Genomic DNA, 27,391 nt, shown 5'->3' with positions numbered 1-27,391 from the left:
TCGGTTGTTGATACAGAATCCCGCTTGTTAAATATTTGAAGAAGCAGATCTGTTTAAAGCGGAGATTTATTGTACCAATGTCTCCGATGCCTGGTCAAAGAAACATCCTGTGGCTTTGTGGTGTAATTTCATTGTAATTCTATTAAGGCCAGTTGTTTGGATAAACCTGTTTTGTATTATTTTAAGAATCTGATTGTTTACCTTCAAAATGCCATTGGATGACCAGACCACAGCCTTGGAGTAATATGGGGCCTGGTATCAGCTTGTGTGATTTTGATGGATTTCATATGGCCCCAGACACACACACACACACACACAACTGCTGTCGTTGGTTGAATGGCTGAATCATGGCCTATGCATTCAAAAACAGCTTTCGTTTCAGATAAAGGTCAGTTTCCTCTTGGGGAAGCTTTGCTAAACAAGGGGTTCCAATTCAAATGTATCATTTGTTGTTGTTGAGAGCCCATATTGATATTCATCAATGAAACAGCATTGATCACACAGCAAAAGTCATGCCATTTACAGCAGGACCAAAGGGCCTCCCACTGCAACAGCTGCCGTAGCTTTGGTCTCTTTAGAACACTGACTGTCTAAATGCGTCCCAAATGGCACCCTATTCCCCATATAGTGCACTACTTTTGACCAGAGCCCTATGGTTGTGCACTGAGGGAATGGAATAGTGTGCCATTTGGGACATAGAGAATGTCACTAATGGCACATGTTCCTCCTCCATCCCTCCTCTCGCTTTCTCTTTTTACATCATATGTACAGTACTGGCACGATATCTAATGGAGAAGAGATAGCTGGTTTACATTACTCACAGAGAAACAGCCCAATTGTTATTTTATGTCAATGAAATTAAATCCTATGTGGAGGATGAAGAGACCCGTCTTTTGAAATTGGAATTGTTCAACCAGGGGTTTAATGTAGATAGTTGGGTTTGTGTTTCAATGTACAGTACCTGTCAAAAGTTTGGACACACCTACTCATTCAAGGGGTTTTCTTTATTTTCTACATTGTAGAAAAATAGTGAAGACATCAAAACTATAAAATAACACACATGGAATCATGTGGTAAGCAAACAAAGTGTTAAACAAATGAAACAATATTTCAGATGTTAGATACTTCAAAGTAGCCACACTTTGCCTTGATGACAGCTTGAGGTAGTCACCTGGAATGCTTTTCCAACATATGCTGAACACTTGTTGGCTGCTTTTCCTTCACTCTGCGGTCCAACTCATCCCAAATCATTTCAATTGGGTTCATGATAGTCCGACTAAGCGCAAACCAGATGGGATGGCGTATTGCTGCAGTATGCTTTTGTACTTATGCTGGTTACGTGTGCCTTGAATTCTAAATAAAACACAGACAGTGTCACCAGCAAAGCACCATCACACCACCACCTCCATGCTTCACTGTGGGAACTCATCAGTCCAAACAATAGATTTCCACTGGTCTTATGTCCATTGCTCGTGTTTCTTGGCCCAAGTAAGTCTCTTATTATTGGCGTCCTTTTAGTAGTGGTTTCTTTGCGGCAATTCGACCATGAAGTCCTGATTCATGAAGTCTCCTCTGAACAGTTGATGTTGAGATGTGTCTGTTACTTGAACTCTGTGAAGCATTTATTTGGGCTGCAATTTGAGGCTGGTAACTTGAATGAACTTATCCTCTGCAACAGAGATAACTCTGGGTCTTCCTTTCCTGTGGAGTTCCTCATGACCGACAGTTTCATTATAGCGCTTGATGGTTTTTGCGACTGCTCTTGAAGAAACTTTAGTTTCTCTTTGCTTATTTGAGCAGTTCTTGCCATAATATGGACTTGGTCTTTTATCAAATAGGGCTATCTTCTGTATACCACCCCTACCTTATCACAACACAGCTGACTGAGATTGATTGGCTCAAACGCATTAAGAAGGAAAGAAATTCCACAATAACTTTTAACAAGGCACACCTGTTAATTTAAATGCATTCCAGGTGACTATCTCATGAAGCTGGTTGAGAGAATGGCAAGAGTGTGAAAAGCTGTCATCAAGGCAAAGGGTGGCTACTTTGAAGAATCTCAAATATAAAATTAGTTTAACACTTTTTTTGCTTACTACATGATTCCTTATGTGTTATTTCATCGTGTTGATGTCTTCACTATTATTCTACAATGTAGAAAATAGAAAAAATAAAGAAAAACCCTTGAATGAGTACGTGTGTCCAAACTTTTGACTGGTGCTGTATGTTGTGGGTTGAAAGAAAGCATATCTACACTGAACAAAAATAGAAATGCAACATTTAAATTGTTGGTCCCATGTTTCATGAGCTGAAATAAAAGATTTCCGAATTATTAAAAAGCTTATTTCTCTGAAATGATGTGCACAAATGTGTTTACATCCCTGTTATTGAGCATTTCTCCTTTGCCAAGATAATCCATCCACCTGACAGGTGTGGCATATCAAGAATCGGATTAAACAGCATGATCATTACACAGGTGCATCTTGTGCTGGGGACAATAAAAGGCCACTCTAAAATGTACAGTTTTGTCACAAAACACAATGTTTGGAGGGAGTGTGCAATTGGCATGCTGGTTACAGGAATGTCCACCGGAGCTGTTTCCAATTGAATGTTAATTTCTCTAATTTCTCTCTTAATTTCTCTACCATTTTTGAGAATTTGGCAGTACATCCAACCGGCCTCACAACTGCAGACCACGTGTATTGTGTCGTGTGGGTGAGCAGTTTGCTGATGTCAACTTTGTGAGCAGACTACCCCATGGTGGCGGTGGTTTTTATGGTATGGACTGGCATAAGCTACGGACAACGAACACGATTGCATTTTTATCGATGGCAATTTGAATGCAAAGAGATACTATGACGAGATTGTGAGGCCCTTTTTTGTTTAAAGGTATCTATGAGCAACAGATGCATATCTTTATTCCCAGTCATGTGAAATCCATAGATTAGGGCATGATTTATTTATTTAAACTGACTGATTTCCTCATATGAACTGTAACTCTGTAAAATCAATGAAATTGTTGCGTGTTGAGTTGATATTTTTGGTCAGTATATTTTTAACCAGTCATCTTCACACAAAGGTCTGGTAATCACACACATTTTTCATTATAGTGGTTCTTCAAATGATTATTCAAATACAGAAATAATATGGTTTCTTCTTCACAGTTGGTTGATAAATCCACTAATTATGCATGGCTCTGAGACAAAAGCCTGTTAGTTGCAGACCTGGGTTCAAATACTATTTGAAATCTTTCATATACTTTGAGTGTTTGCTCTATCCTGCCTAGAGTGCCAGGTGGGTGGGGTTTACAGTTTTGGGACTATTCTATTGGTCCATCTGACAAGCTCAATCAAGCACAGATTAAGGATTTGAAATTATTTCAAATGGTGTTTGAACCCAGGTCTGGTTCGTTGATGTTATTCAGTCTATTCCATTTCTCCTGCCCCTGAGATAAGCAGTGCTCTAGGCCTGAACACTCATGCATATCATATGGGCTGAACACAGAGAGCTCACAAAGTGCCCAGTCAAGCATGAGTCGGGGTGATGTCACACACACACACATCTGCAGGGCTGACTGACTGTATGTTGTATGGAAGAAGGAGGCTGACAGCTCCTCCTTTTTAAATACCATGTCAGATTTCTACTGTGAAACCGCCAGAGTGACATAGTGGGTCCGGTTGAGTCTCATTTGCAGCAGGGCTGCTATTACTGCCTGTCAAACCCAATGGGCCGGTCTGTCCTTCACAAAAGGGTTATATGGATGGAAATGGCTGTGTCACTGTCCCTCTAGGTTAATGTGTTTCTATGTTTTTATTGTGTGCTAAATTGTCTATTGGTTATGGGTGTTGCTGGGCTTTGTCTGGCCCGGCCTCTCTCTGTGGAATCTCCTCTTTCCGAGTCATTGCACCCCTTCTCTTTAAAACCCTCTTAACATCTTCACTCGTGTCTCACCCGTAGAAATAGCATCACCACTGGCACACTCTAAATGGCAGCCTGTTTTATTCCCATGGGTACAGTATAAATAGACACCAGTCCAGTCCACCCATTATGGGATTATTGGCTTGAATATGGAATCCCATTCTAGTCATTCTATTTCTGTCGTCTCACCTTTTCTCTCACTTTCTCACCCTTCTCTTTCTGAGTCAATGCACTCTTCCTCTTTAAAACGCTCCGTTCACTCGTGTCTCGCACTTCCTTTCATTCACGCTTTCTCCCTCCCTCCACAGGCAACCCAGGAAGAACCCCAGCTCCATCTCGCAGGACTCCTGGGACAAGGTCTACCCGCCGGGTGATGGCTTCCAGACGGCCAAGGAGAACCCTCGCTACTCTAGCTACAAGGGCTCCAGAAACGGCTACCCGGGGATGAGCGGTGTGAATGCCCGCGTCCTCCTGGAGGCCCAGGAGCTGCTGAGGCAGGAGCAGAGACGCAGGGAGCAGGAGGCCAAAGGGAAGCAGCTTCTGCTAGAGCCCCCGCAGGAACACCCCGGGAACAACACCTATGACGGGTACTCGGCTCACAAGGACCCTGTGTCGCCTAAGGGCCCCTATAGACAGGACGTACCCCCCTCGCCCTCCCAGCTGGCCAGGCTCAACAAGCTGCAGGGGCCCGAGAAGGGAAGGCCCTTCTACTCCTGAGGGAACAGAGGAAAGGGGAAGGTATAGGGGAAGGGACAGGGCTTCCAAGAGGAGGCCACAGGGCTTCCAAGAGGAGGCCACAATTGGTGGCGCTGGATATGGACAACTTGAGGAGCTGCTTAGCAGCAACTCCTGAGGAGATAGGGACAGGACAGACAAGAGGGGCCACTGTTGTGGAAGATGTGGACAACTTGAGGAGCTGCTTAGCATAGAATGGGGAAGCTCCTTCTACTCCCGAGGGGATAGGGGTAAGGATAGGGACAGGCAAGAGGGGGCCACAGTTGTGGAAGATGTGGACAACTTGAGGAGCTGATTGGCCGAGATTGATCTAAGAAGAGTTAGGGACTGCACAGTGGGTGTTTGAATTAATGGCTTACCCTGGATGTGACCTCTTAGTCTTCCATTCAGTCCTAGTCAGTCATGTTCCCCTCCTACAGACTGCTTGTTGTTAAGTGAGACTTTCTGTATTTATGGTCACAATGCTTTCTGGGTAGTAGTGTTGTGTGATTCACAGACATCTGTTACCCTCACGCTCTGACAATCAAACAGATAGGCAAACGGACGTTATTTTAAGCCATGGACAAGTGTGTATGTGTGGGTGTGTGTGCCTTTGTGCATGCGTGCATGTGAGAGAGACCGTGTGTCTGAATGTGAGTGAGCGATGTGCGAGTGTGGTGTGGTCTCCATCATTGACACTTCCATTGTGGTCTGGTGTTGTTAACCATGGCTCCTACATGACCTGTCACCCTTGCCCCTTGCCCACCCCTGGCCAGGAAAAACCCCTGGGCTGCCTAGACAGTACTACTCTAACACTAAATCAAAATAACAACGCTGAGCTTCTCTCAGTATTCTATTTATCTGTTTTTGTCTTTATGAGAAGCCCCTTCAGTAGTCCCCAGAGGGTTTGAGAAAAGAGAGAGGGAGTAGAAAGAGAGGGAGTGTGTTAAAGGAGGGGGAGAAGGAGGGCATAGCACTGGTTATTAATGAAGGCCCCTCATAAATGATTCATGTGTGTGTCGTCTCCACAGAGAGTGAGAGAGAGGTCTCTGATCCACTGCCTGGCCTCTCTGCTCTGGGCACGGCTAACCTGGCCTGCCTGTCTGCCTGTCTCTGGCTCCATCCTCTCCTCCTCCCCACCTCTCCTCTTCCCCCGTCAGCCCTGCACTGAATTTTTCATCACAAGCCACCTGCTGCCTGCCACAGCCAAAGAACAGAACACAGTCGCAAGAGGCTGTTCCGGAGTGGAGGGCCACATCACGGTTTCGCTCCACAAAGAAACAGAAAGAGAGACAATCGGAATACTGATGCAAGATTTCGGTTTAATCGACCCATCTTCCTTTGTTAATAAAAATATGAAATTGTGTCTGAGTGGTAGTTGCGTTCAGCTGCCGTATAGCTGGGAACTAGTGAGTCACTCTCCTCTTGTATATAATGGGCCTTTAATGTGACGATGCTCGGATGTCTATGAAATGTACAGAATGGTGGAGATGAATGCAACCGAACAAAGGAGAGTGTGGTGAACACACAAAAGGGGGGAAAAAAGAAAATGACTGGCGTATGTACTCTGTCGCCTCGTGGTAATACTATAACAGAAGTGTCTGGCACCTCGCTGCTTTGGAGATGCGCTTCAATGTGTTCTCCCTACGCCAAGTACAGTCATATGAAATGCATTAGCTTCCATTTGTGAGTTAACGCGGACTGCGTCCCAAATGGCACTCTATTCCCTACATAGTGCACTACTTTTGACCAGATCCCTATGGTTGAGCTAAATAGTTTGAGTGCCATTTGGGACTCAGGCCATGGTGTGAGAGAGCGAACTCCCTGTATCAGCTGTTGAACATGTCTAACATGGAAATAAGAGTGTTATGTCGTCTGCTCTGCAGTACTTCGCCAACGTCTGCAGTCTGGTGGGAATCTGTTGTGTGGTGTCCATTGCTAGCCTGGTTCCAGATCTGTTTGTGCTGTCTAGTTTACATCTACGGTCATCGTTGTTAACAAGGGTGTAGGATGAAGTTCCCTCGGCCTAGTCGCTGATCTTGGGTTAGTTTTGCATTTCCCCCACTAATGGTTATGATTGGGGGAGGGGAAAGCTGATCCTAAATCTGTACCTAGGGAAAACTCGAGCCCGGATGCAGTTAAGAAGATGGCACAAACAGACCTGGGACCAGGCTAGTTCATGGCTAGGTTCAGAGGTCTATAATAAGTGCCTGAGGAGGGAAAACAATGTGGTCAGATCGTTTTTGTAGCTAACTGACACACCAATACACCAAGTATTTTTCACATACCGTTTGAATCTCTTCGGTACAGTATGTCATGATTGTTTTGGGGTACTTTTGTTTCCCTGAAAAGCTTTCGTTGTTTGGTTCTAGTTTTTTTTACAGTGAAAGTTCAAATAAGCCTCTGCGTTAGGGGATCAGTCTATTTGTATCCCGTCTGACTTCACAATGCTGTATCTATGTATCATGACGTTTAAAGTATAAAGCTATTGTAAGCACAGTGCAATTGTTTTTCAGACTTTGACCTGATATATTTAGAAATGTATACAGACCTTTTTCCTGTACATATCACATTTCAAATAAAAGGAGGGTGGTTTCAACCTGTTTACAACTGTCTGTCTGGGATGTGTTCTATTCTTCATCCTGTCCTTTTGAAAAATGAACTGGAAGTGGTGTCAGGTTCAGGAATCCTCATTAGTAGCAGTGAGTCTGGTTTCATCCTCTCTTGAATCTTTAATAGGCTTTTGCCTTTATCATTAGGCTATTGTAATTCTTAGCTTCAAATCTTGAATTTGAATAGAGCTCTGTGCATATGTAGGTCCCTGTATGGTTGTGCATGTGATTTTGTGTATATGCCTTAGTTGCCTGCGTGTCCGCATTTGCATTGTCAATGCAGTTCGTATGCTTTAATAATCCCTAAATCCCTGTGTTTCCTGTTGTTAATTGTAGTCATTCTTATTGTCTCTCATAAGGGACGTGTTGAATGACACTGGCTACTGTGTGTGTGTTACTAGGGTTAAAGTTGACATTCTAAACAAATACCATTTAAGCCATTTCAGCCACTGAGGGGGGGCTCTCTTGAAACGGAGAGATGAGAGCGGAGGAAAGAAAGAAGTGGAAGGAAAGAGATCCTTCCATCTCATCCTGTTCTTTTATCTTCATAGCTTTGTGTGCTCTTTCATTGAGTGAATAAATGAGCCACAGAGAGCGCCGTGTCCTCATGCTGTTGTCTACGCCTCCGGCCAGAGAAAGAGTTGTCGTCAACCTTCAGTCTTTTTCCTGTTTGACACTTCTACAGGAAACCGAAATATGTATTATTGCGTAGCTCAGGTCTGTTTGATCCCCTGCTATGGATGTGTCACGACAATGACTGACTTTGTTGTTTAGTATATGAGATGAGACATTCACACGTTATTTTGCTTCATTTTCAAACGCAGGACTGACTACTGGGTCGTATTTACTAGGAGCCAAAAAGGAAGCAAACGGGCCAAAACGAGGAGGGACCTACCTGGATTTGTCTATTAATGGAAAACTTTTCACATTTTGTTACGCTACAGCCTTATTCTAAAATGGATGATCCCCCCCCCCCCCCTCATCAATCTACACACAATACCCCATAATGACAAAAGAATATGTAACATTTACATAAGCATTCAGACACTTTACTCAGTACTTCGTTGAAGCACCTTTGGCAAAGAATATAGCCTTGAGTCTTCTTGGGTATGACGCTACAATCTTGGCACACCTGTATTTGGGGAGTTTCTCCCATTCTTCTCTGCAGATCCTCTCAAGCTCTGTCAGGTTGGATGGGCAGTGTCACTGCACAGCTATTTTCAGCTCTCTCCAGATATATTTGATTGAGGTAAAGTCCGGGCTCTGGCTGGGCCACTCAAGGACATTGAGACTCATCCTGAAGCCACTCCTGCATTGCCTTGGCTGTGTGCTTATGGTCTTTGTCCTGTTGGAAGGTGAACCTTCGCCCCAGTCTGAGTTCCTGAGCGTTCTAGAGCAGGTTTTCATCAATAATCTCTCTGTACTTTGCTTTGTTCATTTTTTCCTCGAACCTGACTAGTCTCCCAGTCCCTGCCACTGAAAAACATCCCCACAGTTTAATGTTGCCACCACCATGCTTCACCGTAGGGATGGTGCCAGGTGTTCTCCAGACGTGACACTTGGCATTCAAGCCAAAATGTCTTATTTCTTATGGTCTAAGAGTCCTTTAGACACCTTTTGGCAAACTCCAAGCTGGCTGTCATGTGCCTTTTACTAAGGAGTGGCTTCCGTCTGACCACTCTACCGTAAAGGCCTGATTGGTGGAGTGCTGCAGAGATGGTTTCCCTTCCTGAAGTTTCTCCCATCTCCACAGAGAAACTCTGGAGTTCTGTCAGAGTGACCATCGAGTTCTTGGTGACCTCCCTGACCAAGGCCATTCTCCCCCGATTGCTTAGTTTGACCGGACTGCCAGCTCTAGGAAAAGTGTTTCCAAACTCATTCCATTTAAGAATGATGGAGGCCACTGTGTTCTTGGGGCCCTTCAATACTGCAAAAATGTTTTGGTACCCTTCCCCAGATCTGTGCCTTGACACAATCCTGTCTCAGAGCTCTACGGACAATTCCTTTGACCTCATGGCTTGGTTTTTGCTCTGACATGTACTGTCAACTGTGGGACCTTATATAGACAGGTGTGTTCTTTTCTAAATCATGTCCAATAAATTGAATTTACCACAGATGGACTCCAAGTTGTAGAAACATCTCAAGGATGATCAATGGAAACAGGATGCACCTGAGCTCAATTTAAGAGTCTCATAGCAAAGGGTCTGAATGCTTATGCAAATAGTGTTTTTTTATTTTTTATTTTTATTAGCAAAAATTTCTCAAACCTGTTTTCGCTTTGTCATTAAGGAGTATTATGTGTAGATTGCAGATTTTTTTTAAAAATTCAATCTATTTTAAAATAAGACTAACGTAACAACATTTCACAGTGTGTGCACTAATGAATAATACCCAGATGATAGACAGCTGAATGACAATGGACCCTGCCTGCGTTAAAAACAACATCCACCATAGTTTCCAAACCTGTAGTAGATTTTGCCCTTACACATTCTTGTCCATGATAGTAAAGGTATATCTATGTGTGGTAGAGATGCCTTTTCCCGAGTTCCAACATTCCAAGTGTCGCCCAACATCGCCACGCTGAGGTAAAGGTCGTCCAGGGTCCCAGAGAGGTCACAGGGTTCACCCTCAGCTGGTGTTTAGCTCACCGGATACACATCCTGCTTTGATTAAACACCTTTGATACACATCATACCTTTACACTCATATGTATACACAACATATTACATCTCATCACAAGTATAAAAATATGCATACAATATAAATGAACATTTGGCGTGTATATGGTATCATGTAATATATGACATTGATTAACACTGGTGTTCAGGTTTCAGCTCAGAGGCTGGCTTTGGTTAACAGAGTTGACCTCTCCAGGACACAGTTGCCATGGGAGCAGTATGGCGAGAAGACTATAACAATCAGAGGTCTACACCTGCATACCTAGTGAACAAGAATAGGATACATTTTAGATGGGACATAAAACAGCTAATGAGCACTGTCTCTTATGAGGCAAGCAATGATTCATTTTACAATATTCTAGAATTCACATTCAAGGGACCATCCAAAAGCAGTTAATTCACATACAAGGGACCATCCAAAAGCAGTTAATTCACATACAAGGGACCATCCAAAAGCAGTTAATTCACATACAAGGGACCATCCAAAAGCAGTTAATTCACATACAAGGAACCATCCAAAAGCAGTTAATTCACATACAAGGAACCATCCAAAAGCAGTTAATTCACATACAAGGGACCATCCAAAAGCAGCTAATTCACATACAAGGAACCATCCAAAAGCAGTTCATTCACATACAAGGAACCATCCAAAAGCAGTTAATTCACATACAAGGAACCATCCAAAAGCAGTTAATTCACATTCAAGGGACCATCCAAAAGCAGTTAATTCACATACAAGGAACCATCCAAAAGCAGTTAATTCACATACAAGGAACCATCCAAAAGCAGTTAATTCACATACAAGGAACCATCCAAAAGCAGTTAATTCACATTCAAGGGACCATCCAAAAGCAGTTAATTCACATACAAGGGACCATCCAAAAGCAGTTAATTCACATACAAGGAAACATCCAAAAGCAGTTAATTCACATACAAGGGACCATCCAAAAACAATTAATTCACATACAAGGGACCATCCAAAAGCAGTTAATTCACATACAAGGGACCATCCAAAAACAATTAATTCACATGCAAGGACCATCCAAAAGCAGTTAATTCACATACAAGGGACCATCCAAAAACAATTAATTCACATACAAGGGACCATCCAAAAACAATTAATCCACATACAAGGGACCATCCAAAAACAATTAATCCACATACAAGGGACCATCCAAAAAGGGCTAAACCACATGCAGGGGATTATCCAAAAAGGGCTAATCCACATGCAAGGGACCATCCAAAAAGTGCTAATCCACATGCAAGGGACCATCCGATAGGTCTATCTCTTTCTTGTTCTATATATTGTAGCTGTTTTCAGACCAGGCTCACGCAGCAGCAGCCTGGTGTGGACTGAGGGTTCTAAAAGTGTTTGTATCCCAGCCGCAGGTGCTGCCACATCATTACTCATACTCTTAAGAGCTATCGCTGAGCATTTAATGCTCTCCTCTCCCCATAACCCCCAGCCACGCCACAGATCAAGTCATGGATCGCTTCTTTATGAAGAGCTGTAGAACATACACTGGGCTCTAAATCGGCCTATTTCACCATTATTCTCATGTCATGGTAGAGTTAGTGGGGTTGATTACACCCCATCCTTCTGTTACGCTGTTACACAGTTATTCTGTTACACGGTTACGCTGATGAACATGTCAGACCTGGGTTCATACACTTTGAAATTTGAAATACTGTCTCTGTGCTTGATTGAGCTTGCCTGTTTTAATGGAACCAATGTAAAAGTCTCAACAGTGCAAACGCCTGGCACTCCATGCCGGCTAAAGCCAACGCTCAGAAGTATTTGGAAGATTTCAAATACTATTTTAACCCAGGTTTGGAACATGTTTGTAGGTCGGGTGGGTCGCTGCAGTAAAGGGCTGTTCAAATGTGACACCTGTTTCTTGCCTATGTTTTCTCTGTGATGGATGGTGTCTTTATGGGTGACGCATCCTTCAGGAATTCCGAGAGGAAGCTGTCCTAGTCACGGGAGGAAACTGGAACATAAATTCTGAAGGAGACAAAAGAAATGTCGCAAATGCACCCGTATTCCCTATATAGAGCACTTCTTTTCACCAGGGCACTATGGGCCCTGGTCAAAAGTAGTGCACTACATAGGGAATAGAGTGCTATTTGGAGCTCAGACAAAGGAAACCAATAGGTGGAAGCAATTTGAGGTATTTTGTTTGTGCAGTATAGTATGCACAGCCTACTGTATGCCTACTGTTCTTGACTAGTGGGGAAGTAAGAAAGGCACATGGCAGCACTAGCTAAGGACAGGGCGGATAAATGACTCCCTGAATCGTAAAGGCATTTATACTCCAATACGATTCACCCAGCTTCTCTCTGTCAAATGCACCATGAAATGGCTCTGACATGCCCCAGTTAGCGAATGAAATCCTTCCGCCCTGGATCGCTGTCTGACGGACATTAGAGCTCTCAGATACTGGCTGGCATGTTCTCCAGTCATAGTGTCCCAAATGGCTCCCTATATAGGGCACTACTATGTCAAAATTAGTTAAAACCACATAGGGAATATGGTGCCATTTTGGGTGCCCACCCAGCCTGGGTAGTTTATAGAGAGTTTCCCTCCCTATAGATGGCTAGAGTTTTGACTAACTAATGTCATGGTCATGAACTCGGTGACAGATTTCATACTCAGGCAGTGGCTTTGGCCCAAACAGGCCTCCTGTGTCGACAACTGGATGTCCTGGGTGGGTAAGGAGTGTGAAAGTGTAATATCTGTTACAGTGTATTTGTAATATCTGTTACAGTATATTTAATATCTGTTATAGTATATTTGTAATATCTTACAGTATATTTGTAAAGTGGTAATGGGGATCCAAATAATGTATAGAGTGTAGGATGATTGACTTATACATTAATGATACCCATTTGATTGTTGAAGAATATAACTTATAAATGCCTCATGGGCTTAGTTCAACATACGTAACCCATTTAAACCCAAAATAAAAGCTTGTTATACTCCAATGTGTGTAAACAATGATATTATAAATGAACACTATAGCCTCAACATGTTTACAACCATCATTTTGACATCATGGATGGTCCTTGCATCTATAGCTCTGTCTATGAATTTAAATGTTTACAGTTCACCGGCCCTATCCCTCAGCTTCAAAAAAACAAAATTATAATAATTTTACTCCCCAATTTTGATATTGTCATATAACTGCAACTCCCCAACGGGCTGGGGAGAGGCGAAAGGCAAATCGTGCGTCCTCCGAAACATGACACACCAAGCCTCGCTTCTTAACACCCACTCACTTAACCCGGAAGCCAGCTACACCAATGTGTTGGAGGAAACACTGTTCAACTGACGACTGAAATCAGCCTTCAGGCGCCGAGCTTGCCACATGGAGTTGCTAGAGCACGATGAGCCGGACAACACTGGGCCAATTGTGCGCTGCCCTATGGGACTCCCAGTCATGGCCGGTTGTGACAAAGCCTGAGATTGAACCCCATGCTGTAGTGATGCCGTAACATTGCCTTAGACCGCTGCGCCACTCAGGAGGCCATCCCTCAGCTTTTTACCAAAACAGTGTCTGGGGAGACAGTTTGTTATTATTTGAATTGCAAGTATTCCCACAAATATAAAAAGAGACATGATTGTGTCTCCAATGTAATCCAGGTATGAAATTATATTTTCAAATGCAATCTCTTTTGGGGACTTGGTTGGGGTCAATTTGCAGTGTACAAATTATAGCATTTAAGTTCCGCCCCCACGACCATCCACTCCGACAAAAATTGGCCCGCAGCTGAATCTAAACTCTAAAAGAAATGTCCTCTCACTGTCAACTGCGTTTATTTTCAGCAAACTTAACATGTGTAAATATTTACATGAACATAACAAGATCCAACAACTGAGATATAAACTGAACAAGTTCCACAGACGTGACTAACAGAAATGGAATAATGTGTCCCTGGACTTAGGGGGGTCAAAATCAAAAGTTACAGTAGGTATCTGGTGTAGCCACCAGTACTACAGTGCATCTCCTCATGGACTGCATCAGGTTTGCCAGTTCTTGCTGTGAGATGTTACCCCATTCTTCCACCAAGGCATCTGCAAGTTTCTGGGAGGAATGGCCCTAGCCCTCTCCCTCTGATCCAACAGGTCCCAGACATGCTCAATGGGATTGAGATCCGGGCTCTTCACTGGCCATGGCAAAACACTGACATTGCTGTCTTGCAGGAATCACGCACAGAACGAGCAGTAAGGCTGGTAGCATTGTCATATTGGGGGATCATGTTAGGATGAGCCTGCAGGAAGGGTACCACATGAGGGAGGAGGATGTCTTCCCTGTAACGCACAGCAATGAGATTGCCTGCAATGACAACAAGCTCAGTCCAATGATGCTGTGACACACAGCCCCAGATCATGACGAACCCTCCACCTCCAAATCGATCCCGCTCCAGAGTACAGACCTCGGTGTAACTCTCATTCCTTTGACGATAAACGCGAATCAGACCATCACCCCTGGTGAGATAAAACCGTGACTCGTCAGTGAAGAGCACTTTTTGCAAGTCCTGTCTGGTCCAGCGATGGTGGGTTTGTGCCCATATGTGACGTTGTTGCCGGTGATGTCTAGTGAGGACCTGCCTTACAACAGGCCTACAAGCCCTCAGTCCAGCCTCTCTCAGCCTATTGTGGACAGTCTGAGCACTGATGGAGGGATTGTGCGTTCCTGGTGTAACTCGGGCAGTTGTTGTTGCCATCCTGTACCTGTCCCACAGGTGGGATGTTCAGATGTACCGATCCTGTGCCGGTGTTGTTACACGTGGTCTTCCACTGCGAGGACAATCAGCTGTCCGTCCTGTCTCCCTGTAGAGCTGTCTTAGGCGTCTCAGGGACCCTGGGTATCTTTCTTTTGGTGTTTTTCAGTCAGTAGAAAGGTCTCTTTAGTGTCCTAAGTTTTCATAACTGTGACCTTAATTGCCTATCGTCTGGAAGCTGTTAGTGTCTTTTACGACCGTTCCACAGTTGCATGTTCATTAATTGTTTATGGTTCATTGAACAAGCATGGGAAACAGTGTTTAAACCCTTTACAATGAAGATCTGTGAAGTTATTTGGATTTTTACGAATTATCTTTGAAAGACAGGGTCCTGAAAAGGGGACATTTATTTGCCTACCCCTGCAGTAAACACACACGCACACACACACACTGGACATGTTGGAGAAATTAACAGCTGCAGTACGTTATCTCAAAATATGAATATTTACTGTGGAACAGAACCTACATGTGTAGTGTGTATTTGTATTGTGTTGATGTGCCTTCCATACAGTTATGAGTGTATTTACATTTCTGTATACGTAATGTGAATACTTTTGTGTCCACTGTGTGTATACTGTATTTTAATACATAAGCATCACAAAGAGTCTGAAACCTGCGCATTATATACAACTTATTTTATGTCATTTGAAAGCACTTTACAGTGCCCACAACCATATGCCTCGGGCAAGATAAAAGAGATGGCATGAAATAAAAGGGGACCTCTGGCCTCAAACTGCTATGTGATTGAAACCCATTTCAGCTCCGGCATTTCTCCCTGTAATGGAAAATAAAGACTGGGGAGTGTCCAAGATGGAGTCTCTAAATGAAAAGCATTGAGCATGTGACCCAGGGCCGAGGCCTTTCCATCTCCTCCGCCTGGTGCAGCTGCTGACCAGGGATGCGTCCCAAATGGCACCCTATTCACTTTACAGTGCAAAACTTTTGATCAGAGCCCTACGTGGCTCTATTCCCTATATAGTGCGGTCCCTATATAGTGCACACTACCCTATGGGTACTAGTCAAAAATACTGCACTAGCCTATCATAGAGACAACCATTTTTTAAGTCTCTGCGAAGCCGAGTGTGACTACTGTATTGATTTGAAATAAGACATATATGATATACATTTATATTTATAGAAAGCATTTGAATTGCAATTATAGAGAGTGTTGTTACATGATACCTTAGACAACATGAGCAACATTATCTCTGGCATGATGATGCATCAGAATGGAGAAAGCGAGGACCTCAATAGGAATGGTGAGTATCATGCTTCATCTCATTTTGTTGTATTTTATTTACTTAGCTAGGCTAGTCCACTCAGCAACACTTGCCACTGTTTTCCAGGGAGTCAATGTTCTGTGGGCTGTATCCTAACCATGGCCCAGTCAGCAGCCACAGCCTTAGAGGATTTCATTCCAAACTGTCTGAATGCATCTGGAGGTGTCACTGCTTCTATTTCACTGACTGACCAGCTTTAGGATTAGCCACCAGCGATAGGGGGTGATGGCTAAGAGAGGGAATGCACTCAGTACGCACATCCTTCCTTCCAGCTTATCAGTGACCACAGAGACCAAATGAAACAAAAACAGAATACCATATTGAGAAAGCTTTGTATGACCCAGCAGCTAGCGCCCAGTGGATCCCATGCGGTGTCCATCCAGACAGAGGCAGATAGAGGGGTTGTTCCAAGTGGCACCCTATTCCCTTTACAGTGTACTACTTCTGACCAAAGCCCTATGGGTACTATGTAGGGAATATGGTACCATTTGGAAGGCAGATGGTACCATGCAGCGCTGGGCCAGCTGGGCTCCTGGTCTGGTCTGATGCCAGCAGCTGCTCCTCTCTGAACCAGCTCCAGCTGTGGACCCCCACTGGAAGGTTGGGGGTGGTGGCTTATCTAAGAAAAGGCAATGGAAATAATGTAGAAGAGTCTCAAATCAATTAGTGACACAATCACTGCAGCCCAGGCCTGTAACAAATGTCTCTCTAATTCCATGGTTTTGACCCAAATGGCACCCAATTCCCTATATAGTGCACTACTTTTGACCATGGGCCCTGGTCAAAAGTAGGGCACTATGTAGCGACTTTGGGGCCATTTGGGTCCCAGGCCACCCAAAGGTTGGTTCATTATGTCTCACTGACCTGTTTTTTGTGCCATCACCAGAAACAATTACACATCTTCTGGTCAGACGTGATTGTAAAGTGGCTAATTATTGTGTCTACCGCCGGCATTCAGACGAGCCAATTGTGGGACAATAAACTAACAAGCCAATTCACAGCCATAAAAGAATGACGCTACAAGAGAATTGTTACATTGGTATTGTACATTGAATGAACATTCTCCACCGCCTTTCAACTGGGTATGTTTTGAAGGACATTCAGCATTTCAGTTCTCACACAGAGAGACTCACAGTAGTTAAATCCGTTTTATTATATTTCCAATTACATGGGCCCTGGTCAAAAGTAGTGCACGGTATATAGCGACTAGGGTTCCATTTGGGACAGAGGCCATCCCAGGCGGCGGCCACCCGGCCGCCCACTCTGTCTGGGGCAGAGAGCCCAGTAAACCAATGAGTCCTTGAATGCATTAATTGTATTTTTATGTAAATTGTATGTATTTGTATTCTACCTTTGCTTTTTAGCACCTGGTTCATGATGTGATGAGAAGTCTGACAGGATGACTGGAATAGGCAGGAGGAAAGACAATGGTAAACTCTGTTAAATGTATACGGATAAAACTATTGCAACTGAGGGGAATTATAATCTATGTATGTGTTATGAAGGGTGTGAAAATGACTTTTGGTGGGATTCCCTTCCTACTTATTCGTTTATTAACATTGAATGTGTGCAGGGCTTTTTGTGCCATCACCAGAAACAATTACGCATCTTCTGGTCAGACATGATTGTAAAATGGCTAATTGTTGTGTCTACTGCCGGCCCGCCAGCATTCAGACGAGCCAATTGTGAGACAATAAACTAACAAGCCAATTCACAAGAGCAGCCATAAAAGAATGACGTTACAGTAGAATTGTTACATTGGTATTGGTACATTGAATGAACATTCTGCACCGCCTTTCAACTGGGTATCTTTTGAAAGACATCCAGCTTTTCAATTCTCACACAGAGAGACTCACAGTAGAGACTCATCATTTGTATTCTATTTCCAAATCCGGTCCAACTCATGCTGAATTCTCATTTTACGAGATATGCATATTCATCCAAAAAGGGAATTCCACATATTGGATTGTGGGAAGAATGTTCAAATAGGGTTTAAAGGGAGAATGTGGCGTGATACAGGCCAGTTAACTTTTCCCCTTTCATGTCCAGACTAATAAACAAAGCTGCCAAGCACCGGTGCCTTTTAAAGTCTTGTGTATTTTCATTTTTATTTCACCAAACCATTTTAAAGGCACTCTCACTTAGCTAAGCTCTTCCTTACAGAACAATGTAGAACTCATTCACATACAATTTCATCAGTTGACATTTTAAAACACTGTCAGTCCACACAGAATATGATGGACATAGAATGTAATTGCTTGACAGTATAGGCCTAATCTGGATTCAGCCAATTCCCCAAAATTACCAGTCTCTAGCCTATCAATAACAAATGAACCATTTTACTGCACTGTGACATGGAATATTACTGATTTCCACTGACCTGCTTTACATCACTCAGATGACGTGACAACACCACCGTGTGATAGATTTACAAACCAATAGCAGTGTGATCTCTGATGCTTTCTACCATGACCTTTGTTTACATCTCGTTGAGTCAATCGATTGTCGATACTATTGATTTCCTGGACATGTAACTGTCCTACCATGGATCAGACTGTGGCTGTGTCCAATATGACACCCTATTCCCTATATTGTGCACTACTTTTGACCAGCGCCCTATGGGCATATAGGGTTCCATTAGAGACTTAACCTGTGTGTCTATTGACATGCAGGTTGGTGCATGACATAACCCTGGATACTTCCTAGATCTGTTGGAACCCAATGTCGCTGACTGAGCAGAATAGGGTCTACTCTTTAAGATATGCAAAGAGAATGCAGTGGTGTGTGCTGTCTGGTATGCAAAAATGACAATGCAGTTGAAAAGAAAGGCATGTGTTTAGAATCCACTATGTCATTCCATCTGCCTTCAGCATAATGTCACAGGTTTCTAATAGTTACTAAACCTATTTTTTTTTTACTTTAACGGTTCTAGAATCCCAGGCCACACCAGCACAGACATCAGAGAGTCAGAGGTACACTACCGGTCAAAAGTTTTAGAATACCTACTCATTCAAGGATTTGTCTTTATTTTTACTACTTTCTACATTGGAGAATAATAGTGAAGGCATCAACAACTATGAAATAACACACAAGGAATCATGTAGCAACCCAAAAAGTATTAAACAAATCAAAATATATATTTTATTTGATATTCTTCAAATAGCCACCCTTTGCCTAGATGACAGCTTTTCCAACAGTCTTGAATGAGTTCCCACATATGCTGAGCACTTGTTGGCTGCTTTTCCTTCACTTTGTCTCATCCCAAACCATCTCAACTCGGTTGAGGTCGGGGGATTGTGGAGGCCAGGTCATCTGACGCAGCACTCCACCACTCTCCTTCTTGGTAAAATAGTCCATACACAGTCTGGAGGTGTGCTGGATCAAATCAAATCAAAGATTATTTGTCATGTGTACCGAATACAACAGGTGTAGATCTTACAGTAAAATGCTCACTTACAAGCCCTAACCAACAGTGCAATTTTTAAGTAAAAAATTGGTATTAGGTAAACAATAGATAAGTAAAGAAAAAAGTAAAATGACAGTGAAAATACCAGTAGCGAGGCTATATGCAGTTGGTGGTCATTGTCCTGTTGAAAAACAAATGATAGTCCCTCTAAGCCCAAACCAGATGGGATGGCATATCGCTGCAGAATGCTGTGGTAGCCATGCTGGTTAAGTGTGCCATGAATTCTAAATAAATCACAGACAATGTCACCAGGAAAGCACCCCCACACCATAACACCTCCTCCTCCATGCTTCAGGGTGGGAAATACAGTGTGGGTGAACGGAGATCATCCGTTCACCCACACCGCGTCGCACAAAGACACAGCGGTTGGAACCAAAAATCTCCAATTTGGTCTCCAGACCAAAGGACACATTTCCATTGGTCTAATGTCCATTGCTTGTATTTCCTATCCCAATCAAGTCTCTTATTATTATTGGTGTCCTTTAGGAGTGGTTTAGAACCGTTAAAGTAAAAAAAAAATAGGTTTAGTAACTATTAGAAACCTGTGACATTATGCTGAAGGCAGATGGAATGACATAGTGGATTCTAAACACATGCCTTTCTTTTCAACTGCATTGTCATTTTTGCATACCAGACAGCACACACCACTGCATTCTCTTTGCATATCTTAAAGAGTAGACCCTATTCTGCAATTCGACAATGAAGGCCTGATTCACACAGTCTCCTCTGAACAGTAGATGTTGAGATGTGTCTGTTACTTGAACTCTGTGAAGCATTTATTTGGGCTGCAATTTCTGAGGCTGGAAACTCTAATGAACTTATCCTCTGCAGCAGAGGTAACTCTGGGTCTTCCTTTCCTGTGGCGGTCCTTATGAGAGCCAGTTTCATCATAGCTCTTGAAGGTTTTTGTGACTGCACTTGGAGAAACTTTCAAAGTTCTTGAAATGTTCTGCATTGACTGACCTTCATGTCTTAAAGTAATGATGGACTATCGTTTCTCTTTGCTTATTTGAGCTGTTCTTGCCATAATATGGACGTGGTCTTTTACCAAATAGAGCTATCTTCTGTATACCACTCCTACCTTGTCACAACACAACTGACTGGCTCAAACACATTAAAGAAGGAAAGAAATTCCACAAATTCACTTTTAACAAGGCACACCTGTTAACTGAAATGCATTCCAGGTGACTACCTCATGAATCTGGATAAGAGAATGCCAAGAGTGCGCAAAGCTGGCATCAAGGCAAAGGGTGGCTACTTTGAAGTATCTCAAATATAAAATAGATGTTGATTTGTTTAACACTTTTTCACTACATGATTCCTTATGTGTTAGTTCATAGTTGTGATGTCTTCACTATTATTCTACAATGTCGAAAATAGTACAAATAAAGAAAAACCCTTGAATGAGTAGGTGTCCTAAAACTTTGGACCGGTAGTGTAAGTACAAAATGACATGTTTTATTTTATGTTGAATTGACAAGGTCAAATCTATTTTTTAATTGGTCCTGGCCAGCACACAAATCACAACTAAAGAAAATGTTCCGAATTCAGTTGAAAACAGTGGATGGCATCCAATATCAAATTCTTCTCACTACCCAGTCACCAAAGTTGTTCCTCTGTTCTCTCTTTAATGACACCTATTTAATATGCCTCAGATGCTCAAGTCCACAATACCAATCAGAAAGAATAGCATAACATCTCTCAGATATGTATGAAAAGGTGGCATCTGTCTGGAAAGGCCTCTTGTCCTGTCTGAATAGCTGTAATTTTCCTTTTCAATCATCCCTCCATCACATACAGAAAATGCCTGTACAAAGAAGTCCTGCTCTCATTCCTTGTGCAACGCCAGATGCATACTGATTAATAGTTGTCTGCGTTGGAGCTGTAACATCCCCTCTCGTTTATCTCTCTCCGTCATTCTTCCAATTCTGATGAAGGCCGTTGGCGGCTGAAACGTCATGATTTTAACTTGAATTGGATTTTTTTTTTTTACGCATCACAATTTTAATTGTGAGCGAGAGTCACGCGTATTTCTTCCAAATTGTCTTATGTCTCACATTTGTTGAGCTCCTTCCGCTCTCCACATTTTCATTCTGCCCATTCCTCGAGTTTCCCTATTAAATGCTGACACGGGAGTTACAGACCATTCTATCGTTTCCTGTTAACTGTTCCTGTTAACTGAGATTATGAGGGACACTTCATTGTGTCTTTAATGAGAGGAGAAGAGGTTGACCCCTGAGGTCACACAAATAGGTTCACAGAGGGAGATGTTACATCAAGGTTGTATCCCAAATCGCACCCTGTTTCCTATTAAGTCCAGTACTTTTGACCAGAACTCTATGGGCCCTGGTCAAAAGTAGCACACTACATAGGGAATAGGGTGCCATTTGAGACACATCACAGGCTCACAGAGAGAGGTATTACATCCCTTTTACTAAGGCTGGCGGTGGGGGCTGAGGCTCATCCCAGACCATATGTACCAGTGTCCAGAGAGAATGACTTTGATCTTGACTGCTGACATGCTGCTTCCCCAGGGTCAGATATGAGCGGAGCCTCAGAACTCAGCTCAGATTCAGGGCAATGACCTCTGCTAGAGCTAAGGCCATTGGCTGACCTGTGGCCTCTGACCTTTCTCCCAAGAGGAAGGGGGGGGCAGCCCTTTGGGAGGGGAGAGACTCTGCTGCATCACTCCAATACCAGATACTGTATGAAATTATCTGTGGTTGCATCTGAAATGGCACTCTATTCCCTATATTGTACACTACTTAGTGAAAAAAATAAGTATTGCACCATATAGTGAAAAGGGTGCCATTTCAGACACACCGTCTCTGCTGCTTAGCCTTTTACCCTCCTTATATCAGTCTCTGTCCCTTACACTCAACAATATGTTGCCCGGAAACAGCACGGACCCAGAATCTCAAGGTCAAGATCAACCCCTTCCATTCAGTCCACTCAGTCTGTTGCTCCCCTCGCTCGCCTCACTCCCCTCAAGGTGGGCACACAAAATCACTCCATCCTCTTGGGGATTTCTTATTCATTCCAACAGATTATTTCCCTCCCTCATCCCTCCTTCCTTCTCTTTATCTGTTTTGTACATTGTGTTTTCTTCAGCCAGGTGTGATAAGGCAAACTTGACCTCCACACACACACACACACACACACACACACACACACACACACACACACTCGCACAAACACCACGCACCTCTACACATTGTCCCTTCAATCTCTTTTTCTTCATGTGGTGGTGTGAATGTGAAAGGAGGGATTATCACCTGAATTCATGTCCCCCAAGTGGTCAGGGGTCAGGAGAAGGACTGGTCGCCTCTGCGGTCATTACTGGGTCACTCTTTGATGTCCTGATCCACTAGGGTGTCCCTGACTTTAATGGTTAGCTGCTAGAGGACTAAAATTGTCATTGGGTGTCCCAGGAGGACATTGTGCGGTCTATTGCAACATGATGAATGTCAATCACTTACTTTAGTGTTTGTTCCCCAGCAACACTGGAACTAGAACACTGAAACTTAAAGCCAGAATTCAACTAGACTTTATGTAACGAGGATTGTGTCTGACTAGCTGAGGAACACTCAACTCCTGTTCTCTTAAATCAAGGTGGAGTTGAGTTTTGATAACTGGTCGCGTGATTTGCGAGCAACAACATTAAATCAATATCAGCCGATGATTGTAGAAATGTCAATTCTGAAAACGGTTAGCTGTACCTATGTTTGTCTTGTAGAACACCGGTCCTTTTGTGGGGTGCTGAAATTCCTAGCTTTAATAAAAATGTTTATGGAATACAACTACCGACTTTCCCTTCATTTGTCTTGCTCAACTCAACTCAAATGCGCCAATTGAATCTCAGCTTCCGTAGTACATCAAGGCCACCACCCGTCCAGTTAAACAACACAAATGAGGAAAAGGTTGGTGGTTGAATTCGATAAAAGTGTACCGGACAAACAGAGCAAAACTCTCCAATTTCTGGACTGGGGGCCTAGCCCCCCTCCCCCGCTGGACTACCCGCCAGCCATCCTCGCATACTTAGTGCCCTCTCAGATTTTTGGGTTGCATTATGCCCCTGGAATCAATTCCACAACTGAAGACTGGGTTTGGAGTTCCCAACTATTTTTAAGAAGATGACTATCAAAACAACACCTAGTCTGTGTATGGCTTTAAATTGAACATACCAGTACTTGCTGTAACATCCCCAGCACTGCCAGAAGTGAAAGACCCTTATTTCACACTCTTTTACCCCCATTAGCTGAGAGTCCAGACAAACTTCCTCCCTCCCTGTCCCAGAGCTGAGGCTAGATGCTAGATGGATGCTGGAGCTACCTCACTCACTCACACTAATAGTAGGGCAACGTCTCAGGACAGAGCCTACCGCAGCTTGTTAACTTTGATTGGTTGGTGTCTGGTGAAAACTTTTCAAGAAGAAGAAGAAACGGAAGTCGATCGGATGTCAAAAAGAAACTTGTCTTCTGCTTTATTTATAAAAACATGACTAAAATTACATTATGTCTGTTTGATTATCAGACTGGTGAACACCAACACACAACAGCAGCTCTGTGGTGAAAAATGTATTGTGTTCCAGATGGTTTCTACTGGCCGACTGCTGGCTGCTGCATGGCTGAAATGGCTTGGGCCTGCTCCTCCTTACCCTGACACGCAAGCTAACTAACCCCTCTGATCGCTGGCCGCCAGCCCCTGTAATTCCCAAACACAGCTATTTCATTTGTGTTGCAGGTATAAGCCAGGCCTCCCGGGCATCAGGGAGAAGGGTAAACAGGTTTCAAAGCCTAGCAGAAGCCTCAGACTGACGTGAGGTGGAGCAGAACTCATTAGTTTCACACCAGAAAAAGCTGCATGGCTGCATCTGGAAGGATTACGCATAACACCACACTGGGTGCCATTCAGTTAGCAGCCTTTGTGGATGTGGAAGTATTACGTTTGCAATATTCTGTTAACTTTCCCAGGTTTCCAGAAGTCCTGGGTAGAGGATTCCTGGATTTCCTGCTTATGTTGATTCCATCCTGATTTCAGGAATTTTCCAACCAGGATTTCTGGAAAACCAATTTTGGGAACGTTACTGGAATTTTACAACCCTAGGTTTAGAGTTCAGGGGACAAACCTGATGAATAAAGGTTCAGGATAGTAACTTTCTTCACACAGTCTACTGTATGGGACACTTAGCAATGTTTGGACTCGTGGCTGCTTGGACGTTAAACGCTCATCACTTACATTGTGACCTGTTTTTGTCAACTTGATTAGGGACAACATCTGGCATAATCACAGGCAGCCACCACAAACTATTTGTCAAAATAAACCATTATAAACATAACCGACGGCATCATTGCGCGGCAATCAGTGCAGATTATAGGTTTAGGTATACTCAACATTAGAACATACTCAACAACTACGTGGGGGAAAACACAGTCTCTTTCAGCATGATTAAATGCTGTGGTAATTGAACATCTGAAGGTCTGGTGTTGTTGAGGCCTTCGGTGTGTCCCAAATGGCAACATATTCCCTATATAGGGCAGTACTTCTGTCCAGAGCCCTGGGCTCTGGTCAAAACGAGTGCACTACATAGGGAATAGGGTGCCATTTGGTTATAGTCTGTTATTCTACAGCCTAGTTGTACAGCCATTTCCTGCATGGGGCTTCTGCTGCGGTCATCTGATGACTGATAACCATGCAGCAGATGTTTCAGGAAGCAAGCCATTGATAACAATCCCTGGAGGAGCACAATGATTAGGATTCATCACCATCACACACCATCCACTGCACGTCTACATCTACACACAGGCAGATACACACCATCTAGCCATCCATCATAGCAGTAAATAAGATGCCTCGTTCTAAGGAATCTCACAGAAACACACAGAGCCGGTGATGATGAAATAGATGAGAAGACACTGATCTTACATGCAGGGGCTGATTGTCTTTGGGATTATGGACAACAACAAGATGCATTACATGTATTTTATATGGAGTGAGAATGGTTCTACATTACGTATGCACGTCTCAGCATACTATATGAACTTGCATAGACCGCTGCTGGAATTAAATGAAGCAAAACGGCTTATAAAATGCACATGGAATAATTTTGGAGATCATGCAATTGCATATGTAAAACTGAAACCTGCTGGTAAAAGTTGCACTGATAAGCAAGCAAGGATGATGGAGAGAGAGAGAGTGCCCAGGGAACTGGCAGTGTCTTGTTGTGCGTTTATTCTTGCTCGTAGTCGGTCTCAGCTTCAGAAGCCTGTCTGCAGGGTAGAAACTCATTCACCTCTGAAGGATTTGAGAAACACTGCAATCGTCCTGAATTTAAATGGCTTCAATCCACCGCATACAGATTGCTCTGTCTGAACACAGCCTGATATGACATTCAATAGTTCAGAGACCTCTCTCTCTTTCTCTCCCTCTTTCTTTCTCTTTCCCTAACTCTCTCTCTCTCTCTCTCTCTCTCTCTCACACACACACACACAAGACAGTATACACACACATAACTCCTCCCTCTCTCTCCCTTTTTCCTAACACCAATGAAGAGATAACCTTCATCAACCAGAAGGACAGTTACACAAACCAGCAAACATTACACTAGCTAAGATACATTTTTTTTCTGTTTCTAATTGGGGACAGTGCTCACACCATGAAGGGGGAAAAGTTCATTCTGCTTAACTGTGTGTGTGTGTGTGTGTGTGTGTGTGTGTGTGTGTGTGTGTGTGTGTGTGTGTGTGTGTGTGTGTGTGTGTGTGTGTGTGTGTGTGTGTGTGTGTGTGTGTGTGTGTGTGTGTGTGTGTGTGTGTGTGTGGCGTGCGTGCGTGCGTGCGTTTGAGTGAGCGTTTGAGTGTAACTTTCTGCCTAACCAAGTCTAACATCAGAAAGTGTCCTGATTCAATGTAACCAGAATGATGATCCAGATCCCCACGGAGAATACAATTCCTCTACGAACATACCCCTATAAAAAAAACATGTCAACTCTAAATGTAATACATGAAAATATTGCTTCAAGTGTGAAATTTAAGCTCAACATGTGAAACAGCTGTTTTCACATGTTGAGCTTAAATTTCACACATGAAACCATATTCACATGTGAGGAGAATCACGTTTTGACCTCGTATGTGAATTGTGGTTTCACACGTTAAAAACATTCACATATGAAAATCACATTTTCAGTTTCATACTGTACGTGTAAAACATACACGTGATTGTTTTTCACATGTGAACTTGAAATTCCACATTTGAAAGTGAGATACTCATGTGATCGTTTTTCACATATGAAACTGGCTTTTTACATTTTATAGTTTTTCACACACAAAAAAAAAACGACATGTTAAAATCTCACTTTCACACGTGGAATTGCCAAGTTCACATGTGTGGTTGAAATGATGTTATTCTCCTCCCATGTGAATAGATGGTGTTATCATGTTGCTGTAGCAATGTTCCCACCAGCAGAATTAGGGTGACCACATCTAAAAAGCACAAATGTGGGACAAAGGAACGATTTTGCAGGACATTCGCGGAACAGTGGACAGAACATTTTCGGGCAGGTTAATAATGGATCATGTTCAAATGGCAACATAGTACTGCTGCATGAAGTTCACTGCTTGCTAAACACCTTTAATAGAGTCATAGTGTTATTACAACAGGTGCAATCCTCTAGTGAGTGAGGTACTTTTGTGCCATTGATATTAAGTGAAACTTCTGAAGTCGAGAACAAAATTCTTAGCATTGTAAACGCTGCATTTAAATGATATTTAAAGCAAAGAATACGCCACAATATATATTTTTTTCTCTCCACCACTGCCCAACCCCTATGTCTATGTCTCAGCGCAGAACAACAGTTCAGTGAAAGAGGATATCCCATTTCCCTCCTAAACAATGGGCTGACAGTGTGATCATGTGGCAAAGCGACGGATTCAAAACCGCTTT

The 27,391-nt window shown here is 43.1% G+C and overlaps 1 protein-coding gene across 4 annotated transcripts in view; it reads left to right on the top strand.

The window, feature by feature from the left end:
• Nucleotides 1-7,247, top strand: part of LOC115114349 (partitioning defective 3 homolog) — a 261,780-nt gene extending 254,533 nt beyond the window's left edge. For 3 of the 4 annotated variants that reach the window (XM_029642505.2, XM_029642503.2, XM_029642502.2), the window contains one exon: nt 4,227-7,247. In XM_029642505.2, coding sequence (XP_029498365.1) covers nt 4,227-4,635 — 409 coding nt within the window. In that variant the 3' untranslated portion in view covers nt 4,636-7,247. The remainder of the gene's footprint in view (nt 1-4,226) is intronic. The other variant, XM_029642504.2, reaches the window with a different exon arrangement.
• Nucleotides 7,248-27,391: the final 20,144 nt, after the last annotated feature.

This window comes from Oncorhynchus nerka, linkage group LG9b (genome assembly GCF_034236695.1).
Source record: "Oncorhynchus nerka isolate Pitt River linkage group LG9b, Oner_Uvic_2.0, whole genome shotgun sequence".
NCBI lineage: Eukaryota > Metazoa > Chordata > Actinopteri > Salmoniformes > Salmonidae > Oncorhynchus > Oncorhynchus nerka.
This window is presented reverse-complemented; position numbering and strand designations above follow the sequence as displayed.